Genomic DNA, 15,616 nt, shown 5'->3' with positions numbered 1-15,616 from the left:
CTCAGCTGATGGTCATTGACGTCGGCTTACATAACACTTCAAAGTAATAGAGAGCAATTTATCGAAGTGGGAAAAAAAAACGTTTTTTGCGTCTACCTCCGCCCACAAGAGACAGATTACAATCGATTCTTGGAGATGAATGTACCAAATTATGCAAAACTTTTTAGGCTCTCAATGTTTAGATTTTGTCTTGTCCCTGACTCATTAGCAGCAGGGAGGGGTGTGATCAGTCCACACAGTCCTTTCACAGCTCTGAACATGCAGCTAGTCTTTTTATGACTCAGTGATGAGAAGAATAAACGATGTTGCAACAGATGCCACAGAGATCACATCTCTGGGATTACCCGAAGAGAGGCTAAATCCACAGACCAACAGCAAATTCTGCAAACGCTGTGTGCAAGTATACCTACGAGAAATGCAAGGTACCCTGTGGGAATCTTTACCTTATGTTGTTTAGTTTAGAAGCTTGGATGTTTTGAATGTGCGGACACTGGAGTGGTGGAGTCTACTTACTGGGGCTGGTGATGCCGGAGGCCTCTCTCTCGGTTCTCCTCGCTCGAGCGCTGGAGGCTCGTGCTGTGGATTGTGACAAGGAAAGAAGGGAAAATGAGTGAAATCTCCTCATCTGGAATGTAGTCAGCATTAGGAAAGAAATATTGCATTACTCACAATTCTCGGCCACAGTTATGGAGTACGAGCAAACATACAATAAAGTCTGCACAAAACCACAGTTTAGGGTTACGCTGTGAAATAATAAGCATTCTCAGTGGCAGGTCTGGTTATGCAGTTTGCCCCTATTCTTCAAAAACGGCAAATTATCAGGGAAAGTCTGCAGTTTAGCTCGCGTTTGCCAGTGTTTCCTTTTAATGGCCAAATCCAAAATGACACATTCGAGCGGATTCACTTTTCCCCACGAGGAACACCTGCTGCCAGTGGCGTTTTGAAAAGACGGGCACCAAATGGAAAAGCATTACTTCACATTCTTCATGAGGCCAAAATAATCTACAGTTGCTATTTGGAAAAACAAAGTAAACCAACAGTTTGAAAGACTGCTATTATTGTCCGACCACAGAGAGAAAAAGCCAGGCTCTTTTTTTTTTTGTAAATTAGTTTGTCGTTTGTTTCTGGTTTTATAATTGTGTGGATGAAGTAAACCCAGAAGACCAAAGCTGCAGTTAGGAGAAAGTGCATGACAGAGAAGAGAGTAACGGCACAGTGTGACAATTCTACTACATGCGGCCTGTTGCATGTTTTGTTTGCGCATGAATAGACTAAAATTGTGCTGATGGAGTGAATGTATGATGCTTTGGCAGGTGGGTGGAAGCAGTTTGTTTAAATTTAGTAAAGCCAGAGAGGGGGGAAAGGGCGTAAACAAAGCAAACCTCAATGGTTAAATTAGAACAGCAGCTGAAAGTATAAATCAGTGCTGATGAAAGTGTGGAAAGATCTGAAAAGTGCAGCTGAAGTTATGGTCTCCTGATCCCGTTAAGTGTTCTCCCCGGGGTCCCGTATGCTTATTTTCTGGAAAATAAAAGGTTATTCATCCCCATTCATGTTTATCTAAGAGAGATCTCAGTGTCAACAGTCTTGTTCTACTGTTCGACGGTGGTTGTTTTAAGAATCAGAGGAATGTTGCTTCCTCTTGGCAGACGGTCCGCTGTGTTACTCTGGTGGAACGTTGAAGATAATCTCTCATTGATCGACTCCGGTGTGTGTGTTTGCGTGTGTGTGTGTGTGTGTGCGCGTTCAGTGCTACTGAATCACCAGCAATGGCTGGTGGCGTACTGAGCTAAAAAGGATACAGCTGTTTTCTGTTCAAACAGGTGATTCAGCTCCACTACAGGAACAGGGGTGAATATTTTCTTTAACGTACATGACTAACACGTGACTTCAGCCAGTCAAAGGAAGAATGATGTAGAGAGTAAATGAATTATATGTGAGATTAATATTTAAAAATAGTTTTATTCATCACTTAAAATCATGTGTAACATTTTCAGACTGAAAGTTTTGGTTAAATAAACGGCAATGGAGTTTTCTAAAAGATCTCATAAGTGAATACAGCAGCCATCTTTGACTGCTGTCTACCAAAATGTGTTTGCATTGCAGTAACATCAAATGGACCTTATGAGTGAATAACAGATATGCAGACTCTCAGCTTTTATTTAAGGCATTAAAAACAATTGTTGCATTAATCACAGATGAGTTATGGCCATTTTTATACACAGTCCAAAGCTTTAGGGGCTCAAATGTAAAGCTTTTTGTCCTTTACACAGTACTAAGGTCCTGATATTCAGGAAGGAAAATAGGAAGTAGGTGCAGGTACTTATTGAAATGTGTGCAACCATGCATGGAAATACAGGAAATGAGTTTTTATAGTGAAAGTGTAACTCTAATGTTGAGGTCTGGACCCATTTATGACTGATAGCGTTCTATTGTGTGTTTGGAGTCATTGTTATGTTTAAAAATGAAGCCGTACTTTGCAGATGGTGATGCATGCTGGATCAAAATGTCATGGTACTTTTTTGCACTCATAATTCCATCAGTTGTGACCTAAATAATGACAGAGCCTCCACCTACTTCTTCTTTTGTCCTCCACTCATCCAACTTCCTCAATATTTAATTATTTTAAAGACAAACTACACACCTTTCAGACCCATCCCCAGTTTTCAGCTAATAGCTCTTTATGAAAGACATTAACTTGTGCTTCTAAAACTGTATCATCTTTGGCATCTTCAGGTACCTTTTCATGTTGAATGATTCACAGGTCAGAGTTAGGTGACATAACAAACAAACACAACCAAAAAAAACCCCTTCCTCTGAAACACATTGCTCAAGATTACTTTAGCAATTACAGATAAGCTTAAGAATCCGTTGCAGGCAATGACTGCCTAAACTAAGATACATAAGAAAACATGCATTTCCTCCACTGTCATGTTTATTGCAGCTATATTCAGCTGCTATTTCTTTGTGGGTCTTCCTGCCTTCTGTGTTTTTTATCTTCAGCATGTCAAACGCACTGAGATCAGGTCACTGAGCGTTTCTTTAATCACGATCATCCACCAGTGTTTGCTTCACTCACTAAAACCACATCATCTCTAACTTCATTTCATGTGTAGTCAGATTTAATCTCAGAGCGCTCATAGGTTTAAATAGAGTCCCAGTGACTGCGGACTTGTGTTAACCATGTTCAAAGCTTTGGTTGTGGCTTCTCATTTGCTTCATGCAAACAATACAGGATTTACTTGACACAAAATAAAGCATAATAAAGAATAGCTTTGGTTACAGAGAGAATAGCATGATAAAAAAGTGTTGTCCTCCTGGGTCATGCAGTGGCATGGAAACAAGATGCTGCATCTTTGTCTGATCAACCACACTCTCGTCTCCACTTCCCTTAAACTTCTAGACGTCGCCTGCGTCGACTCGCTTAACGCAGATCAGATGAGGTAGTTCATCCGGTGGATGATGATTCAGTCGTCCCATCCTGTTTTTAATTCTTAGAAGTACTTCCTTCCACAAATTGGTGCACAACATGGGCTTCGTTTTCTTCTAACGCTGCCAGCCAACATAGCGGTTTTCCCTCCTCTGCTGTCACTGATGAACACAAAGACAGCTGGCCCGAGGGAGAGGTAGTGAGTGTGGCGGGTATATGACTGGAATACATGAGTAAAGCTTTTGTAATACGCGAGTGTGCACATGTAGCAGAAGGCGAGAAGGTGCGATGGAGCGTTTGAAGTCATTCCTCACAATGAGGAGAGTAAATGCAGGAAGTGATGATGCAGCCCAGCATCGTCAGCATAATGAAAACAATATGACTGCTTTGTTGGCAAAAATGTTGCCGTCTGCAGATACATTACAGCAGAATTGTATCATTTAGAACAAATCATTAGGCTACAGACAGCACGCTGGTGCGGTGGGGAGCACTGTTTCCTCATAGCAAGAAGGTCAGGACCTTTCTGTGTGGAATTGCATGTTCTCCCGGATACTCAGGCTTCCTCCCACAGTCTAAAGACGTGCACCAACAGACTTTTAGTTGTTAGATTGTCTTGTAGTTAAGCAGTTTTCTCATGTTTTTCTGTGCACACTTGTCCCAGGTCTCAGTAAGTTTTGTTTGTTTGTTTGTTGTTTGTACCTTTGGTTTTCTCATGGTTGGATTCAGCCTCGCCGACTCTCTGCTCCTTTGCCTTTTATTTAAGAATTCAATTTTGAACTTTTACCTGCTCCCAGTGTCCCAGTTTGATTCCCCACACCCCCAGTCAGACCAGAAAAAGCCCAGGTTTAGCATAGATTATTATAAGCATTTCAGAATTGATTTAACCTGTTTTACACTCAATATTGAGCTACGGTCGATGTAAGTAGCACTACTTGCGCATTCAATGTTGATTTAGGGAGGAAGTCTTACTCTTTAAATCACCAAACAGGAACTCGGGCTGACCCAATTGGCCTGCTATGCTAGTGTGTGCACAGAGCTTCAGGTTTGTGGAGTCAAGTCTATCAAGCCTCGGAGCTAAAAAACATGTCTGTACTTATTTATTCTTGGATGCACATGCACACCCTTGCAACTGAACCTCTCCTTCAAATGGGGCGAGCAATGCATATCATCGCAACAAAGTAAAGCGGCACAGAAGCCGCAAAAAAAGCAGCACGAAGTCGCTTTGAAACGCTGGCATTTGGCATAAAGGTGATATAATTCAGCGTAGTTTAAAGTGAGGGCAAAGTACTGACAGACATACAGCAATACAAAGAAAAAGAGGGACACCTGCCAAGTTTACTTCTACACTAGCACAAAAGTGTCTGTGTGCCGAATCTGTTTGTCCTCCTGCACAGTCTTGTCTGAGGCAGCAAACAGAAACGTATACATTCACATGCATCTTTTTTCACCTTTGAAGGCGAGTTTTAATCATCTGATGTCATATTTGCAAATGATACTGTGCGCAAAGGAGGTCAGCGCACGCACAGCGCATACATATGAATGTTTGCACAATGTTTGCACATTGACAAATCTGTCTGTGCTTGTGAGTTCGCAGTAAAGTGACTGATGTCAAAACGCAGTGTTTAGCGAAGCCGTGTGTGCGTTCGTGCCAGGTGGCGTTTTTTTAAGCATGACCAATAAAGTGCACGGCTATGCTTGGACAAATGTTTCAGCTGATTGGTTAATGGTGTCAAAGGAGTGGAGAAGAGTAAATAACAGAGGAGAGGGTGCAGCACTTCAACATACTTGAGACACAAGAGTGATCGCATGCGGTCACACACGAAGGACGGCCTGCACAGAGACCGGGTAGAGGGATTTACTAAACGTAGGCTATAATTAATGCCGGGACCTGAGATTTTAGTGTTTGCTTAAGGAGGCTGTGCGAAGGAGGCTGTATTGATATTTGTGCAGGAGGACAGAGGAGGGGACGGATCTCCCCCCCCCCATCCCGTGCTTCTTTGACTTCACTGTTTCCTTTAGTGGTTTGATTTATCAACAGTCTGATGCAAGACATGTCTTTAGTCACTTTACTAAAAACAGCTGCAGAGCAGTTCCTGAACAATTAATTATCACTGTTGCTTGGAACAGGAAATTATAAATTAGTTCTGTGACATGATACCAGATTTTCACCTATTGATATTTGCACTCATATAAACCAAACACGGACACTGTCTGATTATGATTTTACAAAATATCAGAGTTCCAAAATAAAAGCACTTATAGAGAAAGTTGAGGCGATTTTGAAATGTGCAACCAGATTCATGTCTGCTTAATGCTCCCTTATACACTCGCCAGCCACTTTATTAGGTACACCTTGTTAGTACTGGGTTGTACCCTGTTTTACCCTTTTTTACCGAGCTGCCTTAATCCTTCGTGGCACAGATCCAACTAGGTCCTCCAAACATTCCTCAGATATTTAGTACGGTGAACTCATTGTCGTGTTTAAGAAGGCAGTTTGAGATGATTAGAGCTTTGTTACATGGTGCGTTATCCTGCTTAAAGTAGATGGAAACACTGTGGTCATAAAGGCATAGGCATAGTGAGCAACAGCAATACTCGGGTGGCCTGCGGTGTTTAAACAATGCTCAGATGGTACTATACTAAGGAACCCAAAGTGTGCCAAGCAAATATTCTCCACACAATTACACCAGAAGCATTGATACAAGGCAGGGTGGATCCGCGCTTTCACGTTGTTTATGCTAAATTCTGAGTCTCCGTTTCTTGTTAGCTGACAGGAGCGGCACTCGGTGTGGTCTTCCGCTGCTGTATCACATCTGCTTCAAAGTTTTGTTGTGCATTCAGAGATGCTTTTCTGCATACCTCGATTGTAACAAGGATTTATTTGAGTTACTGTTGTCTTCCTGTCAGCTCGAAGCAGTTTAAGCAGTCTGGCCATTCTCCTGTGACCTCTGACCTCAACAAGTCATTTTTCACCCAGAGAACTGCTGCTCACTGGATATTTTCTCTTTCTTGGACCAAATCTAAAAAAATGGCAGTGTGGGGAAATCCCAGTAGATCAGCAGTTTCTAAAAGACTCAGACCAGCTCATCTGGCACCAACAACTGTGCCACATTTAGAGTCACTTAAATCACATTTCTTTCCTATTCTGATGCTCAGTTTGAAGTTTGTGTTGCCAAATCCTACAAGACTAAAAGCATCGAGTTTCTGCCACATGACTCCCTCGTTTGATATGTGCATTAACAATCAGCTGAACCTAATAAAGGATCCAGCGAGTGAATTACGCTGTATATGCAGGCGTATCATGTTCATTGCTTCATTTACTACCGGTTTATGATTACAATGACTGAGTCTGACAGACACAAGAATACCAGTGTACCTGCACTGCCCTGAACTGTGTACACAGCAAATAAAGATTTTCACTGTGGTGTGTTTGCAGACCTGCATCCATTACTGGAGGATCCACTGGAGAAGTTGACACTACATGAATGAACATCATTTTTTCTTTTTTTAATTTAAATTATGATGTCAAAGAAGGTTAAGCTCACTAAGCCCTCCTTCCTCCCCCTGTGTCTCTCTGCTCAGCCATCTGTTCCACTGTGTTTTATGACCCTCATTACGATGCTGCAAACAGTGTTTCACAACTCTGCCTGTGAAAGAGCTGGGAGTGGATGAAAGAGGGCTGAAGTGTGCGAGCGGAAGAGCTAAAGAAAAGAAAGCAAAGCTGACTGAATGGCTCCACGTCCATTTTTCAAGATTGTTTTTACAGCCCAGGTAAGACCTTTACCCGGCTGCAGGTCTGCCCACACATCGGCAGACTCAACACGCACGCGCAGACACTTTTATCATTTTGGGAAAAGGATTATCCGTGACCCTAAACTGGAACCCATATGAATGGCCGCTGTTCTGATGGCGCCCAAGGCAACACTTTTTCCCAACCTTCTTCTTCACTCACTCCATTCATTGAAAAGCAACACCGTGTTGCCCAACACACAAAAGCCTCTCTGTACTCCTCACAATGCCACACACACAAGTCGGCATTAAATCATATCAAAACGTGCTCTAGACAGCAAACTCATGCAGTCCATAAAATAATACCAGTGTGGTAGATAAGCATCAGCCTTCCTTTTTCCAAGGCTGTTAAAAGCCACGGAGTTAGTCAAATAGCCTGTAGAGCTTTATGAGCTACAGCCTCCCCCAGGAAATACGTGTCACAGGCGAACAGCTCGGCGAGTGACTGGCTGCACAGACGGGATTCTTCAGAAATGTGAGAATGACGGGGAGAAGGAGGAAAGTTTTAAGGGCCTCAGCGTCCGCATGTTTTCTGGGATTTTCTAATTTGTATGAGGGACTTAAGTTCTTCAGGAACTAAACAAACACAGCCACTCCACCTTAACGCTGAAGCCTTAAGCATCATGTGGCCAGCGCATGTGCTTGCTCAGGTGTGTGTGCAAGCAACAGGTCACGTTAAAAAAGAAAAGAGCTTCATCGACTAAAACAAAGCTGATAAACTGAAATAGAAACTAAAAAGCAGATGAAATCCTCTTGCAGCCATGTTATACAGAGCGGTTGTCCCGGAAACTGATTTTCAATAAGAGCAAGACTTTGTACCGACAGCAGAGCTCGCATGCATTTAACATGCATTATCTGGCTAATTCACGAGGGCATTGCCACCCTAATAGGCTCTCCGAACAGATATGAGTCACTAACACTTAAACTGATTGCTACTTGCAATAAAATATTTATTCATGTCACGACAGGACAGGGCTGTTCCTGCCAAGCGGAGGAGCTGCTATCTGTTGCATGGGCTACTGAACAGCATGCTTTCCCCACTCCCCCTTATGGGTTTTGTTTTTCTTCAGGTCTGCATGTTAGCCAGATAACAGTGCAGTAAAAATCTGAAATCTAAACAAATGTACGCGAGTGTCTGTACTTTATCACCCTAATACCCGTCTCTAGATGTCGGCGCACATGTTACTCCACGCATCAGAATGTCTCCGAGCCTGCCATTATCTTTTTACAGGCTCGCTCCTGGCCTCGGGCCTACAGTACAGGTGGTCTGTTGTATCAGTTGACACCCCCAGCAGCAGCACAGCATCACAGAGCTGCATTCTTGGCTGCAGATGATAAACACAAAGCAGAGTGGACACTTCAGAGCAGGCTCTATGCGCCTGAAAGGGGAGGACCATACACAGCGCAGAGACAAGACATAGTAAGTATAGGTCTATAATTTCACACGGAAGTCTTTATTAATAACACAGTGCTGTGGCCTATTTGCCACATACATGTTTATCAGTCTCAAGGTTGCTAAACCTCCACAGAGTTACACAGGTTAGAGATGCCACAGGTCCGCACCCTTGTTTAATAAGCCTTTATCTATGACAAAGATAAAGTGTGTTTCCTGTAGTCACCACCCTTTGTATTTGTGGTTCCAAGTTCCAAGTTCAACTTTATTGTCACTTCAACCATATACAGTTTAAAAATACACAGTGAGGCGAAACAACGTTCCTCCAGGAACCAAGGTGCTACAAGACAAGTTAGTGCAAAAAAAAAAATATATATATATATAATATATCTAGTAATGTTATGGTCAGGTTGTGGTCCAGAGTAGGAGTATTAACTCGTGAGAACCTCCAAGGCCGAAATATAAAGCCACATGAAGTGCAAAATGTGCAGCAGCTCAAATTCGCATAAAACTAAAGATAAAAAGCTACAAGTCTCTAGCGCTAATGCTTCCACTTTTGGCTAATTTGCATAACCCACAGTGTTTATGGTGCTGTTGCCTTTTGGATCATCCATCCATCGTCTCCTGTTTATTCAATTCGGGGTCACATGGTGGGCTGGAGGTTATGAGCTGTCATAGGGCGAGACGCACTGCTGGACAGGATGCCAGTCTATCGCAGGGCTAACACACACACACACGCGCACACGCACACAAATATTCATTCACACTTTGGCACCTATGGTCAATTTAGAACCACCAGCTAAATTAACAACATTTTTAGGCTGTGGGAGGAAACCAAACCACTTAGGGAGAACAACCACACAGAAAAGCCCCCAACTAGAGCCAAACCTTTCTACCTGTGAGGGGCTAATGAGTGCTAATCGCCCCTTTCAGAGGATTTTAAATCAAATTTGCTTTTAATAAGAGGAAGTCTACGCTCTGATTTTGGTGAGAATTTTCACAGCTGACTAATCAGCAAGTCTCAGCAAAGCATAGATATAATCATTTTGTCACTTCTGCTTCTGGAAAACATGAAGATGGAGGTGGCCATAATGACAGAACTGAGGCTTCAAAGTGAGCCTTCACATTCAACTTTTATATACAGTCCATGGTTGGGGTTAGTGTAAAACTGGACCCAGGATCAGGCGAGGGAAGGCACATGCTGACACAACGGTGATATATGAAAACTTGATACTACTAGTACATATGCATCAAGTTGCAAAATCAGTGAACACTGAGTACTTGATGGACCTGCTGTTTCCTACACTGTACCTACAGTACTCAGCGTGGTAAGAGCACTTTACCACGCAGGGTACTGTACATGCATGTCCACATATCCCAATACCTTATCTCTCCATTATCCACAGGCTTCCAAATTGAGGGTTAGACCATCGGCGGCACGCTCTGCTAGATGACAGGGCGAATATGTCTCAACACAGTTTATAGCTCGACTTTCAAGTTGCCATCAAACAATAGCTTTAGGCTCTGAATCAAAGCCCGGCTGACTCTCCAGTGTAAACAGGCTAAAAGCTGTAATGCAGCGGGGAGTGAGGGCTTTGTCACACAGGTGAGAGGAGTGGAATTTGAAGTGTGTGTGTGTGTGTGTTTGTGTGCTGAAGTGAGCTGTTATTCATGCAGGTTACTCATTGATCCAGACAAATTGAGGGAGTGGTGTACAAGCCAGGGATTGGCTCCAGGAGCGGGGTTCATCTGTGCGGGGTTACATGACGGAACACATACACAGAAACACACACACATTTCTACACTGTTAATGTCAGTCTTCAGATGAGCCAGATACACGTTGTACTTGTTTGTGTGTCTACAAGGGTATTTGTGTGCGAAATACACGCACACATAAGCTGACACACGAGTCCACCTTCCTCTCTCAGTCACCTGCTTGTCTAAACACTGCTGCGCATTTGTAAGGAAGGCCTTCCACACATGTCAGACTTACAAACACACTTTGTTATTAGACCGCTCTACGAGTGGAAGCTCTGACAAAGAATGTGACAGCTCCGTGCACGTCACATGGCAGACAAAGAAAGAGAGACAAGAAGAGAGAGAACACGCACACACACAGAGGAAGAGGAGGAGGAGAGGTGGCATGACCCAACATGTGCTTGGCTCCGATGGAAAACCATCGGATGCTCCATCGCACAAAGGCTCGGGGAAGAGGAGTCGGGAAAGCTGGCATTCCGCGGGATAGGGTTGTGTACATTGGACTGAGCCACTGCTAAGAGAGACAGGATTCATGTGTGTGTGTGTGTCTTGGTGGAAGGAGGGGGTGAGGGAATGTAGAAGATGTGGGCGATAGTAGGCAGTGCCTTAAGAAGAAAGAGGGGGGAATTAAGAGGAAAGCTGCAACAAAGGAAGGTAAAAAAGAGAGCATAGAGGAAGGTCACATGCACTTATGGTGTACTTTCCTTGCGACAGGGGGCATTGTCCTTTAAAGAAGCATCCTCGCTTCAAGTCTTTGCCTCCACAGTGTCACAACAACCATAATCAGGTCCAGCCAGTCCCAAAGTAAACTAAACCACTGAACTTGTCTGATGCACAAATCAGATCACTCTTCAGGCATTAGTTGGGAGGAGTGAAGGAGCTACACCGTAAAACTATCAATCAAGCAGATTAACAAGCCAACTGACGTATAATCTGACTGTAGGGTTTTGTAGTATTTCACTGTGAATGAAATATGACCTGCTTTGGTGACACACAGAGCAGCTTTCATCTTGTTCGTCTAAGCATGAAAGAAACTCACATTTGAAAAAACAAAAAACTGGGCCAGGGTCTGTGCACCACCTTTCTGTCATGACGTCGTAGCCTATTTTTGAAGGGTAAAGTCTGAGAGCACAAACATGCAAGAAATGCTTTACAGCCACACCCACAGATCCATGTGTGGGCCCCCCTCTTTCTTTCTTCTTGCAAAGGGGGAATTCAAAAGGAAAACTTTTAGAAAAAAACGTGGGTTATTAATTGTTAGAGCTGTTTAATGTTTACCTTGTCTCCCTCTTTTTTTCCCCCATTCTACAGTCACACTGGCACCTAAGCATGCACAGTTTATAAGGCACAGCCTCCTCCCTGCAATCAGGCTATAAAAGGATTTGGTGCTATCTCACGAGATAACGAGTTCCTGAAAGCTGTCACCACATTTAAGAGCTAGACTTACCTGTGAATGAAGATTTCTTCATGATTCTGTGAGATGTTTCCTCTCCTGGTGGTTAAGGGGGTTCTTCACTTTGACAATCTAAGCTTGATTATCCGCTCTGGTTTCTCAGAATGTGTAAAGTTCACTTTTGCATCCGTAACTTTTGCAGGTTGTTTCTCTTTGTGCGTCTCTTGTTCGCCACTGATAGACGGTATACTAAACAACTGCAATAGAGCCTTCGTGGTGCAGCTAATACTAAATTTATTCCGCCTTTATGTCTAACTCTAACTCCTTGGGAAGACACTCTTCTGGAAGTGGATACAATCACACCTGCGCTCCTAACGCACGCCCAATCCATGAGCGGGAGTGGTTTACTGTAACAGTGAGGGCTTTCACCTATCAAAGCTCAGAGGTGGAATAACTGAGCGCGATATTTGGGGAGGTGTGGAGAAGAATTATTTGAAGCACAGTTAACTGGTGAACTGGGAAGCTTGGTGATCCGAAAATTCACCAGTGCGCAGGTTTGGACTATTGCGCAATATGACACGATAATGAAAAATCTTACAATACCCCCTATCTCTCATTTTCTCTGTGTGTGATAATTTATCAGTTGCTGGCATCTCTCTCTCACACACATACAAACACACACACACCACCTCAGGTACTGTGTGGGCAGCTTTGTGTGTGTGTTTCGTGTAAGGATGTGGCCGGGTGGTGCGTGGAGGTGGAGGCGGAGGGGGGGGGGGGGGGGGAGGGGCTTTTGTTTGTAGTATAAATCTTACGGCTGGGTAGAGACACGCGAGCAGTGGAGCCCACATCAATTCAAGTACTCAGCTGCGCCCGTGACCTTTAGCCTCTCTAAATTCCAAATGTCAAACTGCAGCAACCTGCTTCGTGTTCGTGGGGCCTGACTTCACATCCTGCCTCAAAGACCCGCACGTCTGAGCTGCAGAGACCTCTTGTGGCTGCTGCTGGCTCCTCCTCCTCCTTTTCCGCTCAGGAGTCTGCTCTTATGTACAGCTTAACGTTATTTATTTATTTATTTTAAAGGACGTGGCCTTTCATATCCGGCATGCTAGAGGACACAAAATCTCTGTCCATCTGTGTGTTTGCTTATTTCTTTGTCTAACCACTGCCTTTACACAATAAAGCGTTAAGCAACCAGACTTGGCACACAGGTACCCAGTTGGCAACTGAAGGTTTTTATCTAGATCAGATATTATGGCAGCATCATGTTGTGTGGTAACCTCTTGCAATGGGTTGAAATGACCTGTTTTTAGCATTTACGCACATACGCATCTTATGAAAGCACCCACTTGTTTGAGTTTCACAACAACATCTCATTATGTTCACAAAAGGTGAACTATGCATTATGCATCATGATGCTATTGTGTTGCCTAGCAGCCACCTTGCAGCAGACTATAATGACTTAATTTTAATCTGATAGAAAAAGATATTGCACTCATAAGTCTACCGTGATTAGTGTGTAACTTGTAGTCCAACAAGCTAATACATTCTCATAAACTCAATTCATTAAAAATACACAGAATTCATGTGTGGAAGCCACTAAGTTTCTCTGCCATCTTGAACACAGCAGCCGAGATGGACATCACTCATCTGCCTAACGTGCCTGGAGACCGGCCGAGGACACAATTCAGCAAAGGTGGAGGTGAAAAAAAGTTGCAGGCGTTCGTGTCCTGTGGAGGCAAATTTTAATTCATGCCTCCTTGATCACCAAATAAGTGAAAATGCGAAGGAAGGAGACAACGTGACAGATAAAACAAGAGTAAATAGTGGCACAGTTACGGAGAGAAGGATTTTAAAAGTGACCTCAAAGTCCCCCGTCTTCTGCTTGACCGCTAATTCAATCCAATGGTCTAAATGTCATGTTTTTGATCATTTGAGGGGATTAAAGCACAGTCATAACACTACAGCTACAGCCATTAGAAAGATTTGTTTGTTTGTTTTTTAAGCAAAAAAATGTTTTTAGCTCCTAAAAATTCTAATTTGCAAATATAATTTCCAAAAATCTAGACAATTAAAACACGTCTGTCCTACACCAGCCACCACAGCTAGGATTACGCACTTAAATTCGGGAGAGGTGGGAAAACAGAACTCAGCTGGATCTACTGACCTCTAGTGGTGGGACTTTACACACTGTACCTTATAAAGTAATGATCAAAACAAAAAACGAATAAAATAATGTTTGTAAAAGTATGTTTGTTTAGAGGATGTCTAACAGTTGAAATTGTACCTAACAGTATGGATGAATACTATAGTAGCTAAATTGCTAAATAAAATTATGAATAAAATAGTAAAAGTGTGGATAAATAAAAAAAAAACTGTTAGCTAACCATGAAGGGTACATAAGTTAAAGTGGTCACATTGACTTAGTGTTAAATGTTGTGGTTATTAAAAGTGGACAAATGGTTTAAATAGTAGTTATACACCATGAATTTTTAAGGTACTCCAGATGAAACTAGTTGAAAAAAGTCCGTCTGTGAGCATAATACCAAAAGTGCTTTAACTGTCAAAACGAGCATGACTTATGTCACATGTTAGCTAATCTTGTACTTCTTGTAACTGACTTGTTGGCTCAGCAGCTTCCACCTTTACCAAAACTGTCCTTTGATAATATTTTTGTTTTAAAAAAAGAAAAAAACAAGGTGTTTTTCAGAGCTTGTTTAAGAGCACCTTTGCTCACTGCGGAAACACGCCTTGCTGATGCTTTGCACTGTGCTGACGGTGACAAGTGGGTGAACGTGCAAGCTGTGTGACCCAGAAAAAAAATAAGACTGAACTAGATATATTATCCATCACAAGAATAAGTGCGTACTCTGAACAGATGGGGCCCTATCCTGCATTTTGAGTTTTACTGTAAATTATAGTGTGGTTACATGTTTTTAGCAAGCACCTTTAATAACTACAGCGTTAGAAATGAGGAACTAGAGTGGTGTTATCCTAAAATAAAAAACTGCCAGTCGCACTAGACCGAGTAAGGCCAAACCAGCAAAACACAGAAATAAATCTAATAAGTTAAACTGCTGTGTTTTTCACCGCTCACAACTATCTTTAAAATGTAGGTTTTCCAGAGAAGTGGCACAAACAAGTCAAATGAGTCATCTCTGAAACCAAATAAATGTATGGGTGATGCACACTCATGATCAAGTGTTTCTGTTTTTTTCTTCACTTCAAAAGGTTGATGCAGCTCTGTTATGTCAGGTCTCGGAGGCTTTCTTTTTTTCTTTTCTTTTTTTGTCGTCAGTATCTATGCAGATAATAACCTTGGAGAACCCTGAGCCTCAATCACCTGGGTTTAAGCTGCCACTGAAGGTTTGAATAAGAATAAATCTGCAATATAGGAAAACATAAACAGCTTACAGTAAATAAGAAGATAACCAGGTCAGTTTTTAAGTTCTTTAATTTAAAGCAGTTCACTCTGTGTGCGCTGATGTCTTGGCTCACATTAGGAGACATGACCCCTTTGTTTGCCTTCAGCGGCCACAAACCTCATCCGGACTTCGGCAGTTAAGGGATAATGTTCCATAAGTGCTAATTCAGAAGCTCTGTGTACCAGATGGAGCAAACTCGATGGGCCTTCAGGAAGAAAGTGAACTCCACTGTTCAGTGGGATCTTAGACTCCTGCTTTGGCCTTTAACTTTGCTTTTAGTGCAGGACGTTGTGCTCTTTGAGTCGTGAGACTGAACATATCAAACCATTGATTAAGCAGCTTCTAAGAATACAGTTTGTAGCTGACTAACCTGTGAAATATTAAACCGAACTGTTTGCCTTGATCTTCAATCCTTATGCAATATACAC

General features: G+C 42.6%; 1 protein-coding gene across 1 annotated transcript in view; it reads right to left on the bottom strand.

Moving 5' to 3' along the window:
* The window catches only part of LOC309705332 (septin-9-like), an 82,946-nt gene extending 70,817 nt beyond the window's left edge, over positions 1-12,129 (bottom strand). Inside the window, exons 1-2 of the mRNA XM_082531083.1 lie at positions 11,818-12,129; positions 514-576 (exon numbers count right to left, since the gene is read on the bottom strand). Of these exons, the coding sequence (XP_082387209.1) occupies positions 514-576; positions 11,818-11,839 (85 nt within the window). The 5' untranslated portion in view covers positions 11,840-12,129. The remainder of the gene's footprint in view (positions 1-513; positions 577-11,817) is intronic.
* Positions 12,130-15,616: the final 3,487 nt, after the last annotated feature.

The sequence above is a fragment of the Aulonocara stuartgranti genome (genome assembly GCF_965226115.1).
Source record: "Aulonocara stuartgranti genome assembly, chromosome: 4".
Taxonomy (NCBI): Eukaryota; Metazoa; Chordata; class Actinopteri; order Cichliformes; family Cichlidae; genus Aulonocara; species Aulonocara stuartgranti.
Note: the sequence above shows the minus strand (reverse complement) of the source record. Positions and strands in the feature narration are given on the sequence as shown.